The sequence below is a fragment of the Centrocercus urophasianus genome, unplaced genomic scaffold, assembly GCF_019232065.1.
Source record: "Centrocercus urophasianus isolate 14NV4802_14NV808 unplaced genomic scaffold, USGS_Curo_1.0 seq_15, whole genome shotgun sequence".
NCBI classification, from domain to species: Eukaryota; Metazoa; Chordata; class Aves; order Galliformes; family Phasianidae; genus Centrocercus; species Centrocercus urophasianus.
In genome coordinates, this window is record NW_024884697.1 from 8,718,356 (window position 1) to 8,735,660 (window position 17,305).

Genomic DNA, 17,305 nt, shown 5'->3' on the forward strand with positions numbered 1-17,305 from the left:
GCCACTGGAACTCAACATGAAGAAGAAAACTACTGCTTAGGACAAAGACGGTCACTGAGACATGAGTTCTGCCCTTCATGCTATGAGCATTGTCCTAAGAGTCGAGGATGGAACTAAATCTCCTGAGCTACTGGATAACTAAGCTGCGCTGTAAATAGAATTTCATTGGGTTCCCCATTTATCTGTGATGCAGAGATGTATGGCAGAGATGTATGAGAAGGAGAGTTTTTTAAAAAAAAAAAAAAAAAAAAAAAAAGGAAAATATTACTAGCATTCCAAGTCTAAACATTAAAATATCTGCCAATAATGCCCAAGTCTTGAAGAGTTTGCGGACTATGTTGACCATTTCCTCATAATGTCAAGTATGATACAGGTATTATGCCTCACTCTCAAATGTTTCAATTTGAGGAATGTAAGATAATCGTTTTAAGCTAAGTTTTGAAATTTTGAAAACAAGAGAGAACAGGAAATTCTCTCTGCCCTTGACTACTGGGGCTCTTTCGTATCTGGAAAGGTCTTGCAGACTGCATGTCCAGAAGCTTGTCACATGTGGGAAGATGAGATTGTCAGAGAGGGCAAAGGAACAAAGCACTACATTTTCCTCTTGCCAATGAAGGATGTTCATCTATAGAATAGATGATGCATTTTGTCATTCATTTGTACACAAAAACATAGATTTCCTACCTTTCCCACTCAGCTTAATAGCTAGGTGTCATGACTTAATTAATCCTTGCTTTGTTTTTATTACAGAATTTTTTTCCAAACATTTGTACAACATTTTGTGGCATATTTTCAGCATATAGTGAATGGTGAATACATATGCTATCATACTGGAATAAAGTGGAATCTTTTCACTTAAATTTGTGAATTCTTAACGTCCTTGGAAGTTGTTACATACTATATAATATTTATGTTATACTTCTATGATATCGTACTATCATGGATTCTGTTAACAAATTTCCAGGTTGCAGAAAGAGGACTATTGAATGACTGTACACAAGTGGAGGGGTTTACAGCTGTAGAGTTGAGCATGTGTATTAACGATGGATTTAAATATCTTCTACTCTGTGGATCTAATTGGATTTGGAAGATTCACATTTTCTTATAATGACAACTTTGCCTTAATTTGCTTTTATATCTCATATGAATTATATAACCCTCTTTTATTTATTTCTGACTATTCAGTAGGGATTCAAGAGCTGCCACTTTATCAAGAGCTTAATCTGATAAGAGTGGGATTTCAATGATCTTTGCGTATCCAATTTCTACTTTCCCTCATTTAAAATCAATGAGATTTTAACACACTATGACAATTTGTTCAGTATTTCACAAAACCTGCCTTTATTACTCTTCACAAGGTCTGGTTATCTATAAATCTGCGCTTCCACCCACATATCTGAAATCCTGTACTTCCAGATTAATAGGTCCTCAAAATATATGGTGATATTAAAATTCAGTAATTTGCAGTAGGAAGTATAAATGCAGCAACATGGACCACTTCCATATGGAAGATTAGTAATTTCATCATGGTGTATGTTCTTTCTTTCACGTCTTCTATCAATTGCAGTAACAGTTTCTGTTTGCCCTTTAGGGTTGTCTAAGAGTGCCAAAGAATTGTTGAGAATGTTGCTTCTATGATAATAAGTTTGTAGATTTCCCCCCCTCCTTCACTGCCCCTGAATCCTCTAAAAACCTGATTCTGAAAGTAAAGGATTTTCTGAGCAAGAAAATCAAGTGTGAGGTTGCTTGCAGAAATATAGCAGGGTTTGCTCTCTCACTGCTTCTAATCTCATTAATCTTCATTTCTCAGGCACTGTTAGTCCGTTGCATTAGGAACAATGGTGTATGCAGTTTATAATAAAATATATAAAAGTAAGAAATATTGACCCGTTTTGTAAAAAGAAAATCTCCCTCTTGCTACTTAGATGTTTCATTATTGTAATTGCTGTTATTTTTGTATGCAAGACATATTTAGAAACTTGAGTAAACATAATCATAACTGATGGATGTGAACCTACAACAGAACATGTGACTTAAATTGGCAGAGTTAAGATCCATGTCTGCCTCTTTAGATGATAAGAGGGTATCCATGCAGAAGTCAGTTAATGTACCTTAAATTACTGTGAGTGGTCTATGGAGCTGTGGTATGCAATTACATTAATCTACTTTCCTTGAACTCAGCAGAAAATAATTGCATCAGTTTTAGGGGGAAAAGGATGTAACACAGCTGTTCTTTGTGCAGCTCTCTCAGGTTTTTGTACTCTTATAGCTGAACAGTGCTCTGTTCTGCAAGCTTGGTACAAAGGTTTACCATAAAAATAGATTTTTAATGAAGTTGAATGCTTCTTAGCTTGGCATCTCTTGTATTAAGTTCTACTTGGAGCATGAGTGGGAAGTACCTGTAAAAATCCTCTGACTAGAAAACATAGTTGTCCTAATTGAAAGAAAAAAAAAAAAAAAAAGAAACAAAAAAAGATAAAGAAAAAGAAAGAAAAATAACAGAAAAAGAGAGGAAGAAAGGATTTCCGTGCCATCAAAATAGCTGTTATGCTAGGTTGGATAATACTGTAATGTGGATGGATGGCTCTGTAGTGCTCTAACTCTTTCCACATCAATCTCATCAGCTTGGGTGACAGCAGCAGGGTTGTACCTTCTAATTCCCCATTAAATGACCCACATCAGTCTGTCTTTAATCAGATAGTCCCTCCAGTCAATCAAATCAGTTGGAAGTTTCTGTGGAAAGGCGTGTGGGTGCTCCTTTTGTCCAGTCATTGCCTGATATAAGGAAAACCCATATGTGGGAGAGTTGGGTTGAAATCAATTTTTCTGGAAAATGTAATCACTTTTCAGTGGAACATCCATTGCAACATTTGTGCCAAGCTAATAGCGATAGAAACAACCTAACCTTTTGTACAGGCTTTCTGTTGTTCCCTTTTGCAGAAAAATGACTGCTGCTTCTTTAAGTCATGGGACTTCATGTTTGCTGTGACAGCTTTCCAATTGTTAAATAAACTCTGACCAGGAGCAGCTGTCAGGCAGATATTGCACTGCAGGCTTCACTTCAAAGCAGTACCAGACAAGCATTTCTGTGCCCAGAGGCTCTTTCATTTTTTTTAAGGGGCACATGTTTTAAGTAAATGCTGTGAGATAATATGATCCCTTATTAACAACAACAACAACAAAAGTTGCATTTTAAGTTATGTTTTGGGTTGTGATTGTTTGTAGTTCAGAAAAGCAGTCTAGGAGAAACATGAAATATCTACAGTGTATGCTACAAAGAGAATTTTGTGTGGTGCCAAGATGGGAGAAGTGAGACACAGCAATACTGATGTTAGACCTTAAAGTAATACTAATGATTTTACTTAAATTCTTGTTGGAAAGTAGAATAAATATACAAAGCTTCCTCAGAATTTTAGAAGTCATTTTGTTATTTGTGTCTCTGACATTGAGCTAGAAAAAAAAAAAAAAAAACCCTTCTAAATTATTAAGTTTTGTTATGTTATATCCTGTTGTACTAGCTACTGTCCAAGCTGAGTGAGAAAAAGAAAATTTGTGCTAGAGAAAGTACATTAGGTAAAAATGTATACATGACAAAAAAAAAAAAAAAAAAGTTTTTTGAGGTAAATGTATAGTCAAGATTAGAAGAACCATTCTTAATTAGGTTTCGGTTACAGAAGGGGAGGGAATTTGACATTAAATTAGAATGAAGGTGGACTTCTTCCTTTCCATCAAACCTAATACTATCTAACATAACTTGCATAAAAGCCGAGCATGTAGCCTAGCTATACTGGGGATCCTAGACCAAGAAATCAAGCTGTCTAGGGCTCCAGTAGAAGTAAAGGGGTGACTCTGGAGATGCCTTTTTCCACTGTCTGTAGCACAAGAACCTCATTCAAAAGAAAAACAAGTTAAAAAAAGGGAGAAATCAAACACCAGCCTAGGCAACCGTTGTATAAGCAATGTGAATCCTGGGCTATGTGGAGGCTGAAAGTTTAGAGGAGACATAAGAAGTATTTACTTAAAATCAAGCATATTTTTGCCAGTTAAAGAGGAAAGCATTCTCTATTTCGTTTGTGAATAATAGAAATAATAATAACAAGCAGTTCATGTTTTTAAGAGTAACTTAATGCAGTACTTCAAGGTTAGCTGACTAATTAATATGTTTTCTCACCATTCCAGTTTCCTTTCAGGGACAAAGAAGAAAATACCCTTTAAAAACCATAGCAAATGGAAATGAAAAAAGTCGATTTAAAAATCAATCCCCTCTGACTTTTTTCTGTCCAACCTTCTTAGAAATAACACTGAGAATCTTTTTGGATCACTGTTCAATTATTTATTTTACGGTTTAGAAAATGCTTTTGGCTAGTGGGTTTCACTTTTTCACTTTTTGTATATCTCATTCTCTGAAACAGAAAAAAAAAAAAAAAAACAGTAGATACATGCATTTTTTTTCTTTTGTTCACACTTACGCTTATGAGTTCATATTGTTCTCACAGATACGTTAATTTATTTTATACCTGATCTGGAAAGAAAAGCATGGAAAGTTAAAATTTAGGAGTGCTAGCATAAAGATGGAATCAATAAGGTCCTAAATCCAAATATGCATCATTTCTATGGTGCCATGTTAGAGTTATAGGATGTGAATGAGCAAAGAGATAAGGCAGTAAGAGTACTCTGTGTGATACAATCAAGGACAGAAATAAATACTGATCATGTCTCTGTTGACACGTTGCAGCTATTAACCTTTGCTGAAACTCCACAGAAAAGCATCAACATTAACCTGATGGGGTATTCTTGTTATCTGGTTTGGAGAGAGGTAGCAAATAGACTAAGTGTTGAAGCATACATTCACAAAAGAATGGGAAAATAGTCTAAAGTTCAGCATAAAAAGTAGGTAGGAGAAAATTCTTACTCCACTTACGAGATGTTGCTTTGTCTGTTAGTTGTATGTAGGTAGCTTTTGTTCTAAGATTTCTCATTATAGTCACTGAAGCTCCACTAGCACATAATAACCCTGAGGTTGGGTTCATACATGAACATTTTCTTACCATGTTCCTAAGCCTTTATGTTTGCAAATGAAGAGGAGTGTCAATAAAAAATAAAATATAGGCATTTTACCTTGACATTCTTCCATCTGTGCTAGAAATTGGTCTTCACCATTTGCAGGACTGAGGGCTTTAGTTGAGTACTTGTCTGAAACACATTCATTAAATTCAAGTTGGAAATTACAGGGCTTAAGCAACTAATCCAGTTTTGACTAAGGGAGCAGAAAGGCAAGTTGTTGGCTTTGTGATGGGTGTATTTGTAAATGTGGAGTGCCACTCTAATACCTCCTGGGTCTATGGAACTAACCATTAAAAACAAAAAGATAATGTGTTTGTGTTTGCGAGTACTGGGTATATCAAACATTACGCTAATATGAAGGGTTATAATGGCAGTCTAAGGGATGAAGTAATGTTTAACAGCTTGAACAGGGAGATATAAATCGCTATATAGCTCTTCTGTTCTGTACACAGTCAGCAAAAAGTATTAAATCCTCGCACTATGAGCTGTGAATAAATGATATTATCATTAATGGCTATAACTAGCAAAAAACCTTTTGGAGTGTTTTCTGTTATAACACTGATAATGAATATGTCTGGTGCACTGAGAAGACTTTAAAGGACACAGAGTCTTCTGAAAAGTTTCTAACCTATAGAAACTAGAACAATTTTCTGTGATGAACAAGACTAGAGAAATAACTTCAGTGGTAAAGTTTTTTAATCAATTATGAATCCAGTGGGAAAATAATGGAAGTGCACTGGAGACAGAGTAAAATCACTGATATTTATCCAAGATTTTGAAGGGAAAAATAAAAGATAAAGCACAATAGAAAATAAAAGATAACGACACAGCAGATGAGAGTACCTAACAATCCAAGAGAGTAGCCGGAGATAGAAGATGAAATCAGCAGTGTCACAGGTGGAAGCCATGGTTAATGAGAAACCATGGTAACAATTTGCCAGTTGCTTAAGCATTTTTTTGTGAAGAATGCTGAGTCATAAATGTAAGGCTCTCTTCTGAATTGCATGAAAGCTGAATTCAGTTTCTGCTACAGACTTTTTGTGTAAGGCCTTGAAAATGCTTTGAACTAAAACTTCAGAAAGTTGCTGCTTACTTTGTCAGAGTAATCTGCTTGTGGTCTGTCAAAATACAATTCAAGAAAGACTGTACATTGATTAGGAAGCCACCTAATACTGACTGGGAGGAGGGATTTGTCATAAATTTGGCACTTTGTCAAACTCGTACCTTTCTGTCTGTGTAGTTCCTGTTCTAGCAGACATTATTTCGGGCTGCTTCACATTAGAAGTCAGTCCCAACTCTTCTTTTCATAGAATCATATAATCTTTTGAATTGGAAGAGACCCTTAAAGGTAGTCTAGTCCAGCCTCCTGTAGTGAACAGGAACATCTACAGCTAGATCAAGATACTCAGAGCCTGGTCCAGCCTGGGTTTGCATGTCTCCAAAAACAGGGCATTTACCACCTCTCTGGGCTACCTGGTTCAGTGTTTCACTACACTTATTGAAAAATAACCTTTATCCTTCTATCCAATCAAATTGGACATTTGGATGACTGATGCCTTTCTTCTATAGCATGAAGAAGTATCCTTTAATAAAATTTTGAAGTCACAACAACACAATAGTGTCTGTACCCTTTTAAGATAGGGACTGTTGTTTAATGCAAAATGTATCAATGATGGAAGGAAGCAGCTAAAGCAAGCCTCTTTCTTATTCTTACGAATTTTCCGTATTGAAGCAAAAATGGAGTCTATCTTTTCCATCTCTTTTCTACTTTCATAAATAATCTTAGGTGTCATTCCTCCTGTATCACAATAAGGCTAGAAAATGGCTAGGATAAGTATCTCTTCCAGGTTTCAGAGCACAGAGCTACAATAATGACAGGGATGATACGATGGATGAGTTGGTGACCAGTTTTTCTCACTAGGCAGCCTAGTCCACCTTCTTCTGTCACTAGAATAAGCATAGGTCTCACTGGAATAAACTAATGCCATGGCTCCTTTCCTGCTACAAAACATGACAGGGCATATGAACATACGTATTGGATCCAATGCTTCCACAAAGAGGCAGATTTACTGGGCTTAGGGAGTGAAGCAGGCATAGCAAGAGAAGCAGCCAGGAGCAGGTTCCCCTTGCCAGAACAACTCGTGCCACCTACGCTGGCTGCAGCCTATCCTGCTGCTGCTTCCATGAAGCATCCAAAGAGAAGCTGCAGGCCAGAAGATTTGTTCTTGTTTGTAAGCCAGCTACTAGTTGCTGTTTCTCTTTGCTCGTGCACTTTGTTAGGAGAGGGATCTCAAGACCATCCAGAAAGATCTTTTGAGTGAGCTGCAGGTTGTCCTTGGGAATACATTTTTTTATGCAAAATCAACATATTCTGCATTTTTGCCTTTTTTGTGTTCTATATAATTGCATACAAGTTCTTCACATGTTAGACTATTGAAAAGGTATTGCTAAGAGCGGGAAAAAAGGAAAATAGAGATCATATCTTAAGCAGATTCACAGCTGTATCAGGTAGAATTTAGTGTCTGTCTGTCACCTGAAAAGTTATCTGCTGGCTTTTTTTGTGTGTGTGTTTGTGATCTTCATATATATTTGCATTGAATTGATTGAATTTCTCTTATTTCTTTTTTTATTATTATTTCTGTAGGATAAAATCATGGGTAGATAAGATGCAAGAAGACCTCATAACATTGGCACGAACTGCAAGTGGAGTGGAACAGCTTGCTGCGGTGAGTTGGAAAATGTGCCTTACAATGCACACCATTCATTGCACTTTCTAGCCATTACAATAACTTTAATCCCAACACAGCAAAAAGATTTTAAGTTAAACTCTGCAGTGTTTCTCTTCTACAGTGCTTATTGAGAGAGAAATGAATAACATACATCCACCAGTTCACTATTTTTGTGTTGCAGCACTTGCTCGCTGCTAATATTTAATCAGCTTTGCAGAAATAGGGCTTACCATTATTGCAACACTCCCACCTGAAGCAAGTGTTGTTATATGTTTGTCAGATATGGTATCCAGGAAGTAACCATTCACAGTAATGGAATATTCTGTTCTGTATTAACACGGGAAATCATTTTTTTACACATATTCACTGCACTGAGGCAGTCTTTGGTTACAATAAACACAGATGAGAAAGAAATTTATATTCAGCCATTCTAATTTAATCTGAAGTGTGTTTTAGGGATTAACATAATTATTGCATCATTGAAAATTTATATTTTTTTGTTATATTTCTTTCATAGAGTCTAAAAATACATTCTGAGATGGCAGAACAATGAATTCACAATTCAGAATCTGTCAGGATTAGGCTGTGTAGATAACGGTGTGTGTATATCATCATCCAGTATGCATCCACAAGTTCATATATTCCCCCTTCTTTATCCTTGTTCTTTCTGACAAAGGAAAGGCTGTGGCAATGTTTGTATACGAGGAGCATTAAAGAAGATTGCAAAGATGATTTTAGTTCTGGCCTTTCCTAGTACAAGAGTACTTGCTATTGCAGCAAAATCTAAGACAGATGCAGTTTATAGTCTTTGAAACAAACAAAAAACAAAATCTTGACTGAAAACAGTATCTTGAAATCCTATCACAAAGCATCAGATTGATACATACATGGGGTTTCCAGCACAGGATCTCAACAACACAGAAATGTCTATCACTTGAGCTTTCTTGACAAACTGGTAAAGTTATTCTAGCATGGAATGCCAATGGGAGTTTTTGTAGGAGGATTTCACACATATCGGCTGACGAAGGAAAACAAGGCTTTTGTATCATGTCTCTTACTTCAGTTTTGTGGTGAGGAGTTTCTGTTAAGATCTTTTTTGTTCATCATACCCCTCCATGCTTGCTGTGTCTTTTTCCCCATGTGGTGGTTTCACGTGAACTTCAGTGTGCTGCTTTATCACTCCTCAAAAGGACAAGGGGAGAAAAATGATGAAAAGAAATGATTTTGTGTGTTGACCTATGAACAGGGAGAACACTCACCAATTACCCAGTTACTGTCACAAGCAAAACAGACTCAGCATAATGTAGTTTAATATAATTTATTACCTATTGCTAAGAGACTAGACCAGTGAGAACTAAAAGCAAACTAAAATCAACCTCCTGCCCCTGTACTCTGCCGCAGTCCATCATTTTCTTCCTTCTCTCTCAAGCAGTGCAGGGGAATGTAGAATGAGGGCTGCAGTCAGTCCATAATGCTTCGTCTCTGCCATCTTCCTCCATGGTCACCCTCTGCCTGAGCCTCAGCATGGGGTCTTTCCCATGGGATGCCATCCTTCCTGAAACGACCCCATGTGGAGCCACGGCTTTCCAAGCACTGCTCCAAAATAGGGCCATACCATGGAGCCCACACTTCACTGGCCACTGGCACCACTCCAGCATTGTCCCCCAGCCTTCCTGCTGCACTGCAGACTTCTCCCCATGGGCTGCAGCTTCAGCCTGGGATTGCTCCTGTGGGTACTCTCTACGGGCTGTCTCTCCTTCAAGCTACATTCACTGCTTCACTGTGTATTCCTCCATGCATGCATGTGGAGATCTGCTCCAAGTGGTGCCTATGGACTGCAGGGAACAGCCTGCTCCATCATAGCCTCTACTGGGTTGCAGGAAACTACTGTTTCCTGCCTGGAACACCTCCTTCCCTTCTGCACTGACCTTGGGCCCTTAAGTTTCATTTCCCTCTTTTCATACTCCTCTCTCCCAGCTGCTGTTGCATAATATTTTTCTTTACTTAAATGTGTTATCAATGACGCAGAGCCAACATTGGTTGTGGCTCTGTGGAGGGTCTCTTTAGGAGCAGTTGGATCTGGCTCTGATCTGACATGGCACAAACTGCGGGACTGTGCTCACAGAGGCTACCCTTGCTGCCCTCAAAGTACCATAATATTGCCACACATACCTAATACACTCCACTATTCTGTCTTCAGCTTCATATACCTGACTCACCACTGGACTTTCCATTCCATTCCCATTATGCTGGTTGGGCTGTCTTCCCTCTTTTCGCAGTACATTTGTGTCTCAGTTTCCTCTTTTTCTGCATAGCCTGTCTGCCTTTCTCATTTACATTGCCTTTTAATCCCAATTTTAGAATCTCTGTCCTCAGGTTTTTCCAGTTCACAATCTCATTCTGGACTCTTTTTTGCCTTACATTTCTAAAACTTTCTGTCCAAGTATGTTTGGCCAGCCTGCCCATTACTATTACTGCATCTCTTTATTTTTTTCAGCTTTCCCTTCATCACCACTTCTCAGATTCAGACATGTCGTTTTCTCCTCTGCTCTAGTACTACTTTTCCTCTCTTTTCCAGTCTCTTCTCTCCTTATTCTTTGCCTGCCATTTTCTAGTCTGTTGCCATCTATCTCTGCATCCCAATCTTTCATCCTTTGTTCCTCATTCAGTTTTCATCTTTTCTTTCTCCCACTGGTTGAAGCACAGGAGTGATTTAGAGATCTCTAGAGAGACCACATTAAGTGTGATTCTAGCTGCAAAGGAAGTATGACATTCTCTAGGGAATGATGCTGTCTGGGTTGCAATACATCTGCATGTAGGATCTTTTGAATTTAAGTGATAAACCTCTGCAGTGCACTGCAGTTGTTTTTCAGACTAAAATTCAATAAACAATAAAGAGTAAAAAGTGTATCTTTGAAAGACACATATTAAATCTTTAACCTACAGTGAAGGGGCAATAAGATATTTCAAATATAAATGGTTTACAGAAGATTTCTAATTTGAGCCAAATAATGAGTTAATGACCTGACCATTTTGCCTGGCATTTCTGTGCAAATAAAGGACAGTAAAATAGATTACGAAAAGCCAAGAGATTGACACTCTCACTCTTTCCACCGCCTTCTGGGCCCCCTCCCCTCCCCCTAAGGACAGTGTTATTTACTTAAAATTCTTCAGATGTGTGAGCTGCTAAATCAATCCTCTCTTAAAAATTTCTGGGCAAAAAAATGTAACATCACTAGCTATAATTACACTACACCATAGTGACATTCAACATTATCTTGAATACTGTAGGTAAGTTGCTTTTTGAAAGACAGAATTTTCTTGTAGCATAGTTCAAGAAAATCATAAGTTATCTCAGAGGTTATTGATATAGTGGTCAATATTTGTGTGTAATCCTAGGATTAAAAGCACAAAAGGGGGTGTTTCAGTTTAAAATGTCCTTCTGTGGCAAAGCCATTTATTTGACCTAAATTGAGTGATGCCTTTCACTAGCCAAAAGGTTGTTTTTAATTAGCATTCTTCTCTACAAGGGAGAATATAGTCTCTCCCTCTTTTTTGCAGGCAATTCCCACTTTCACATTTTTGAATACATCATCATCATCTATCTGCTCACTGCCTATGAATGTTTAGTTAGTTCTCCTGTGAAATGAACCACAGTCTTACCAAAATGGAGATTACAAGACATTAAAAACAGTGTGTTTTCATGCCTGTCACTTCTATTCACAGAAGTTGCCTTCAGTTGCTCAAGCTTAAAATATGCTTAACCGTTAAGCTGAATTTTCAGCTTTGATTCTGGCTCATTATTTTTACTAACTCCAGAATTCTTTGGACCAAGCCTATAGTCTTCATGTTTTTGGAAAATTTCAAAAAATATTTGCTTATTTGCTTGTTTACCCTCCTCCCACAAAAGCAGGATGTCAGATACAAAGGCAAGGAAAGTAATCTTCAGTTACAAAAAAGTAGACACAACTTTCCATGAACAGCTGTATCAGTGTGTGTAGGGTTAGAAAGTTATTCTTTGTTCAGGTATGTAGGAAGGAGTAATATCTTTCCTTACTCTAGGGAAAATTAGTTTTGATTTGGCCAAGTGATGAAGTCATACGAAGGATATTTAACAGATTTGTATCATAATGGTTTTATAGCTTACTGCCTGGACTGAGTTAAAGAAGTCCCACTGATGTAGGTGAAGTTTGTGTTTGCTTCACACAATAGGATCTTCTACAAAGATAGACAGCTTTCAAAATAGTACGCTCACCACATTCTCAGCTCGTGTGAACTATTTCTTTGCTTAGTCAGGTCCTTTTCAGTTAACTCCATGCTATTTTATGGTGTTTCCATAACTTATTGAAGATGTCTCAGGATTAACTGGTGCTACACATGCTTGTATTTGGAAATTTATTTACTGAATTGCTTCAGTAGTGACTACTTCTGAAACTGTTCATTCTAATGAAAATTTCACACACTCTCTTGTTTGAAATGAGACAGCAATACCTGTAGTAAGCAAAATTGCCAAAAAACTTAGATTCCAGTGAAAAAGAAGTCCTGCATTCAGATTGCACTTATCCATAGCCTTAAACAAACCAATGAGTATAGTTAGAGTAGAAGGAACAGACAAAATGGTTATGTGTAGGAGATGGAGAAGGTGAGAGTTGAGACATAAACCTTAGTTTAGTGATGCTCCTTTACTCACTAAATCATTTTAGCCACGCAAAGAATCCTGATCCAACCAAGAAATGAGCTCAGATTTTCATTTAACTCTGAAGCGTTAACAGCAGATGATTCCACCTCTGAATTTGTTGTGGTAGATTGTAAGTCTGATGGCATGAACACAAATACTAGTGACTTCAGTATGTGAGCTTTTGATCAGGAAGATTGTTGATGTTTAAAATGTAGTTCTTGCTTGTGCTGATCAAGTTTTATTTATACGATATGGAAATACTCTCCATAGAGTCTTCAAAAAATGTTCTTACATACACTTTTAAATACTGTTGTTTTTTTTTTTTTTTGTTTGTTTGTTTGTTTTGTTTTGACATTAATGAGGAATTAGAGTAAGTTCTGGGAGAGCTCTGGCTCGGATTTAATACCTATGTAATATCCTAACCAAAATAGTGCAAAGATGGGCTCTACAAGGAAGGAAATCAGGATTCAAGATGCGAAAACAATCAGCTTGTTGAAAACTGGCAGAACTCCACTGACTTCAGTGAATTACACTGATTCACATTTGTTAACAAGTATGCCTAACATTTAATTTACAATTCAATCTGGTAAAAAAGTATTTTGGAAAACAAAGCAAAACAAAACAAAAATTTTTACGTAATGCACACAAACAAGTCATAGAGGGCATGGCTTGATCTCAATGCTGGTGTAGTTGCCCAGTAGTTGGGCACTTTCTATGGTTTAGGAGATTTTTTTTTCCTTGGAGAAGCAAAGAGAAAGTTCATAAGAAAGTTTTGTATATATAACAACCTGATATTTAAAACAAAAGCATGGAATGTGCTGGAAAATCTTTGTTAAAAAGGAACAAGATGTGCTTCTTTAGATGTCTTTAAACAAAGACAGAACTTAGTATAGGCCCCTTAATGGTATAAATACTGTGGTTTTAAATAAAAAAAGGCCATGTAATTCTCATTTCAACTTTAAAGAGTTTGTGTAACTTTGTCCTACTTATGAACTCTCTGTGCTGTCAAGCAGTATGAAACTGTTCTGGTGTGAATGATAGGGAGTCTCTACAGAGCAAATAGACTTTTGGAGGAAAAAAAAAAAAAGTAAAAGAAGGTGTAGAGAACAGTTCAAAATAATTTTAAAATCGATGTAGTAAAATAAATATGAAGCATGTATTCGATTGCACTAGCTTCATTTATCTACAGGCAGTGAAAAGAAAAACTGCACACAAAGATCAAAATCGTATTATTTACCTATGAACAGTTAAAACTCAACAGGCTGAAAAAGTAAGTAAAGAGCCTACTGAATTACAGAATTAAGAAAGTAGTCACATTTTGATGGAAGTATGCTCAAATTCCATTTTCACATAGACATTTCACAGCAAAGGCCCATGACTAAGCTAATTGACAGCTATTTTAATCTAATAAACTACAACAAGTATGCTTCTGATTTCCAGCTCCAAAATACCTCTAGGGACAGGACAGAAGAGGGAGGGATCCTTCACGGTACACAGAGAGGAAGACCTCAGAGTAGAGAATATGCCTTACAGCAGTGTACAAGCTTGTCTGTTCCAAACTGATTGGAGAGAATCCTATTTTACATAAACACTGTATTAAAAATGTGGGTCTGCTAAAAGCTTTGATGTGACAAGCACAGGAGTTTCACTATGACTGCTATGGCAAAGAAATGCCATCTTTACAGTGTAACCTTTTCATGCAATGGCATAATTGAACAAAAATGCAGTTAGAGATGTTGTTCCAAGGAAATCGAGAGTATGAATCTGTTTCTTTTTTGGTACATTGCTGCAAAAACAATCCATGCATGATGTTCATAAGGCATGCTATTATTACAGTCCCAGGAGCTGTAGAGTGAACCCATATAGGCTGACTTGGCCTTTAAATGATATTCATATGGAGATAGAAATGCTGTTCCATCCTCCAAAATAAAACAGAGCTACATACGGGTATATTTGTTATGTGGAATGAATTCCATTCACACAGTTCTGTGACTGTCAGATTTGTTTATTTATTTATTCATTTAATCTCTTGAATGGTGCTTCAGAATAATTAGCTCTTTCGTGTTGAACACCCAGCCACAGTTCTGCATGAGCACATTTCATCCACTGCTCAGTGTGAGGTCTGTGAGCCTAATGCACAGATGGTGGAAGTCTGCTGAAGAACTCAGAGTGGCAACATATTCCCAGTCCACGCTTTCAGGTTTTCAAGTCCTTGGATCAGCCCACAGAGAGGAGTGACTTGTAAGAGAGGCTGGTGTCTCATCTGTGCTGACCCTGGAGCATGGCTATTCAGGAAAGCTTTCTTCTGCCAGAAGAATTTATAACCTAGTGGTAATTTGTTGGACTCATTACAGATTTCAGCTAAGACATTGTCCTACAAGCTCCACAGACAGAGGCATGCTACTAACTAAAAAGTTATATCAAAAAATGTTCAGTAAAAGCTGTCATGCACCACCAATATTTTATCTAGAGAAGCTGTCATAAATAGCTTTCCTTGTTCTCTTCATTAGCTAAATGGAGATTTCTGTGAGTAGAGGCTTTAACAGCTTTCTTGAACTTACTATGAAATTTGTATTTGCAAGTGTCTTCCTATCATCACAGGTTGTTTGAAATTCCTGGTTTGAAAGGTGGTTTAACAGACAATTTGGCAGTAAATATTTTCATTCCTAGTGTTTTTCTCCATGATCAGCATGAAAATTTCTTTATGTTGATCTTTATAAAAACTCATAAAGTTATTAGGATAAATTAGCAAACACTTTATATAAATTTGGAATTATTTATACACAAAAAAGCTAATATAGAGAATTTAAATGTCCATTTCTTTTTAATAGCTTCACTTTTTTTTTTTCTTTTTTTTTTTTTCTTTTTTTTTCCTTGCTGATTGTGTTTATCAGGTTGCATTCAGCTTGAATATGCTTTAGCCAAAGGAAAAGCATTTTGTACCTTATGCTGTTCTCTGGTGAACTACCAGATGGACCCAGGGGATATATGGCCCCATTCCAGAAAATACTATGTTCATATTTCATTAAGGATGAAGTAATTCAGAGTTTTACGATTAAGAAAAGTAGAAAGGAAAAATGTAAGAACTTGATGTTTTTGATAGTAGGTCTGATTTCAATAATAACATGTCACTAAAGTTCACTCTGTTACTTAATTTTTCTAAGGAGGAAAAGGAGAAAAATCTGAAAAGAAGGAAGTGATTTTTTTTATGCCCTCAGTGATGTGCAATGTAATGGATGTTTTATCAGAAAGTTGGAGTGTCTAAGTGATCTTAGTATAAGGCTGGTGCTCTGAAACAGTTGCACGTTAAGCATAAATTGGCCACTGTACATCACTTACATTTGCATCTTTGCCTCGTCCCTAAGACAAGAGCAAGAGTTTGCTGTTTGGGATGTGGGTGGGAGGAAAAGAGGCTAGGATTACTTTTAGAATAGAATCTGATAACAACTTCTTCATAACAATTTCAAGTTACAGTGAAGACTAGGTATTCCATGTAATCATTGAGAAGTTGAAGTTCATTTACCATAATTTGAATAATGTACAAGATGGATTAGGTTGGTTACAGATTACCAAGAACAGAAACTGAATTTTTATGATATAGTATTTTTAAAAGTATATCATTTTTTAAATACACCACTGCTATGTTCCATAACCAAATACCAAAGCTGTAGGCCTCAAAAATAGAGTCCTCCAAACTAAGTTCTGTTTAGCTCACACATTGCTAACCAACGTCAAGATGTCAGTAAAATTAAATCACTTTTAAAAATGCAGACTATGAAATTTGAAGACACATCTGCAAGTTCTCTTTGTAATCCAAATGGAAATTAAAAGGTTGTCAAAACACAGGGAGCCTCATTTATTATTTGCAAATGCTTCTTTCCCTCTGCTCCCTTAGCAATAAACTGGCATTTTGAAGAGTTTTTAGTTCCAGCAAGCAAAATCAGCTGTAAGTTGTTAACAATAGGTGGCTGCATTAACAAAGCTTGCTCAGACTCAAGGGAACAAATAGCCTAGTATTACCACAGTTTTAATTACTATTTGATGATCTGGATAATCTCTGATCAAAACATCGTTCTTGGTTCATTTACAAATTTCCATCGGATTTAACACTAATAAAAACTGTCCTATTCTTGTACCACTTGGTGGTCGTGTTCAGATGATGTTGAAGCGAAGAGATTTTCCTTAAAGCAAAACAAAAGGAAGCAAACAAAAAAGAGCAACCTTGTAGATAATCAGTTTCCAAATTGTGTGGTTAGGAAATACCAAAATAGACTCTGTTAATACTCTATGAATGAAAATAACTCTTGGAAGAGAGTGAATAAGTGCTAAGTAGCATTAACAGCAGCTGAGGTAAGACAGAATTTCCTATGACTGAGTTTGAAAAATCAGATAAAGGACCACCTCACAATATGCCAGGAATGCAGAAGAAAGGTGAAACAATTTCTTCCTTTTGCATGAAATAATGACTTGGTTTATGTTTTGCTCAATACACATGTTGGGATGTAAAGGTTCTCATCCAGTCTCAGCTAAATGTTTGAGCTAAGAAATATAAAAATGCTGTGAAATCAAGTGATGTAGTCTTGTTACTTAGCATTGTATTGATATTACTAAGAAACAAAATCTTATATATTTTTTTTTAAACTAAGGGAGGACTTTCCAGCACAGGAAGGACATGTAGCTCTTGGAGCAGGTCCAGAGGAGGGCCACTAAGATGATCAGAGTGTTGGAGCACCTCTCCTACGAGGAAAAGTTGAGGGAACTGGGACTGTTTAGCTTGGAGAAGAGAAGGCTCTGGGGAGACCTCATTGTGGCCTTCCAGTACTTGAAGGGAGCG

The 17,305-nt window shown here is 36.9% G+C and overlaps 1 protein-coding gene across 3 annotated transcripts in view; it reads left to right on the forward strand.

Annotated features, from left to right (window-relative positions):
- The window catches only part of CACNA2D1 (calcium voltage-gated channel auxiliary subunit alpha2delta 1), a 355,647-nt gene that overhangs the window by 47,539 nt on the left and 290,803 nt on the right, over positions 1-17,305 (forward strand). For all 3 annotated transcript variants that reach the window (XM_042816159.1, XM_042816158.1, XM_042816157.1), the window contains exon 2: positions 7,709-7,790. In XM_042816159.1, coding sequence (XP_042672093.1) covers positions 7,709-7,790 — 82 coding nt within the window. The remainder of the gene's footprint in view (positions 1-7,708; positions 7,791-17,305) is intronic.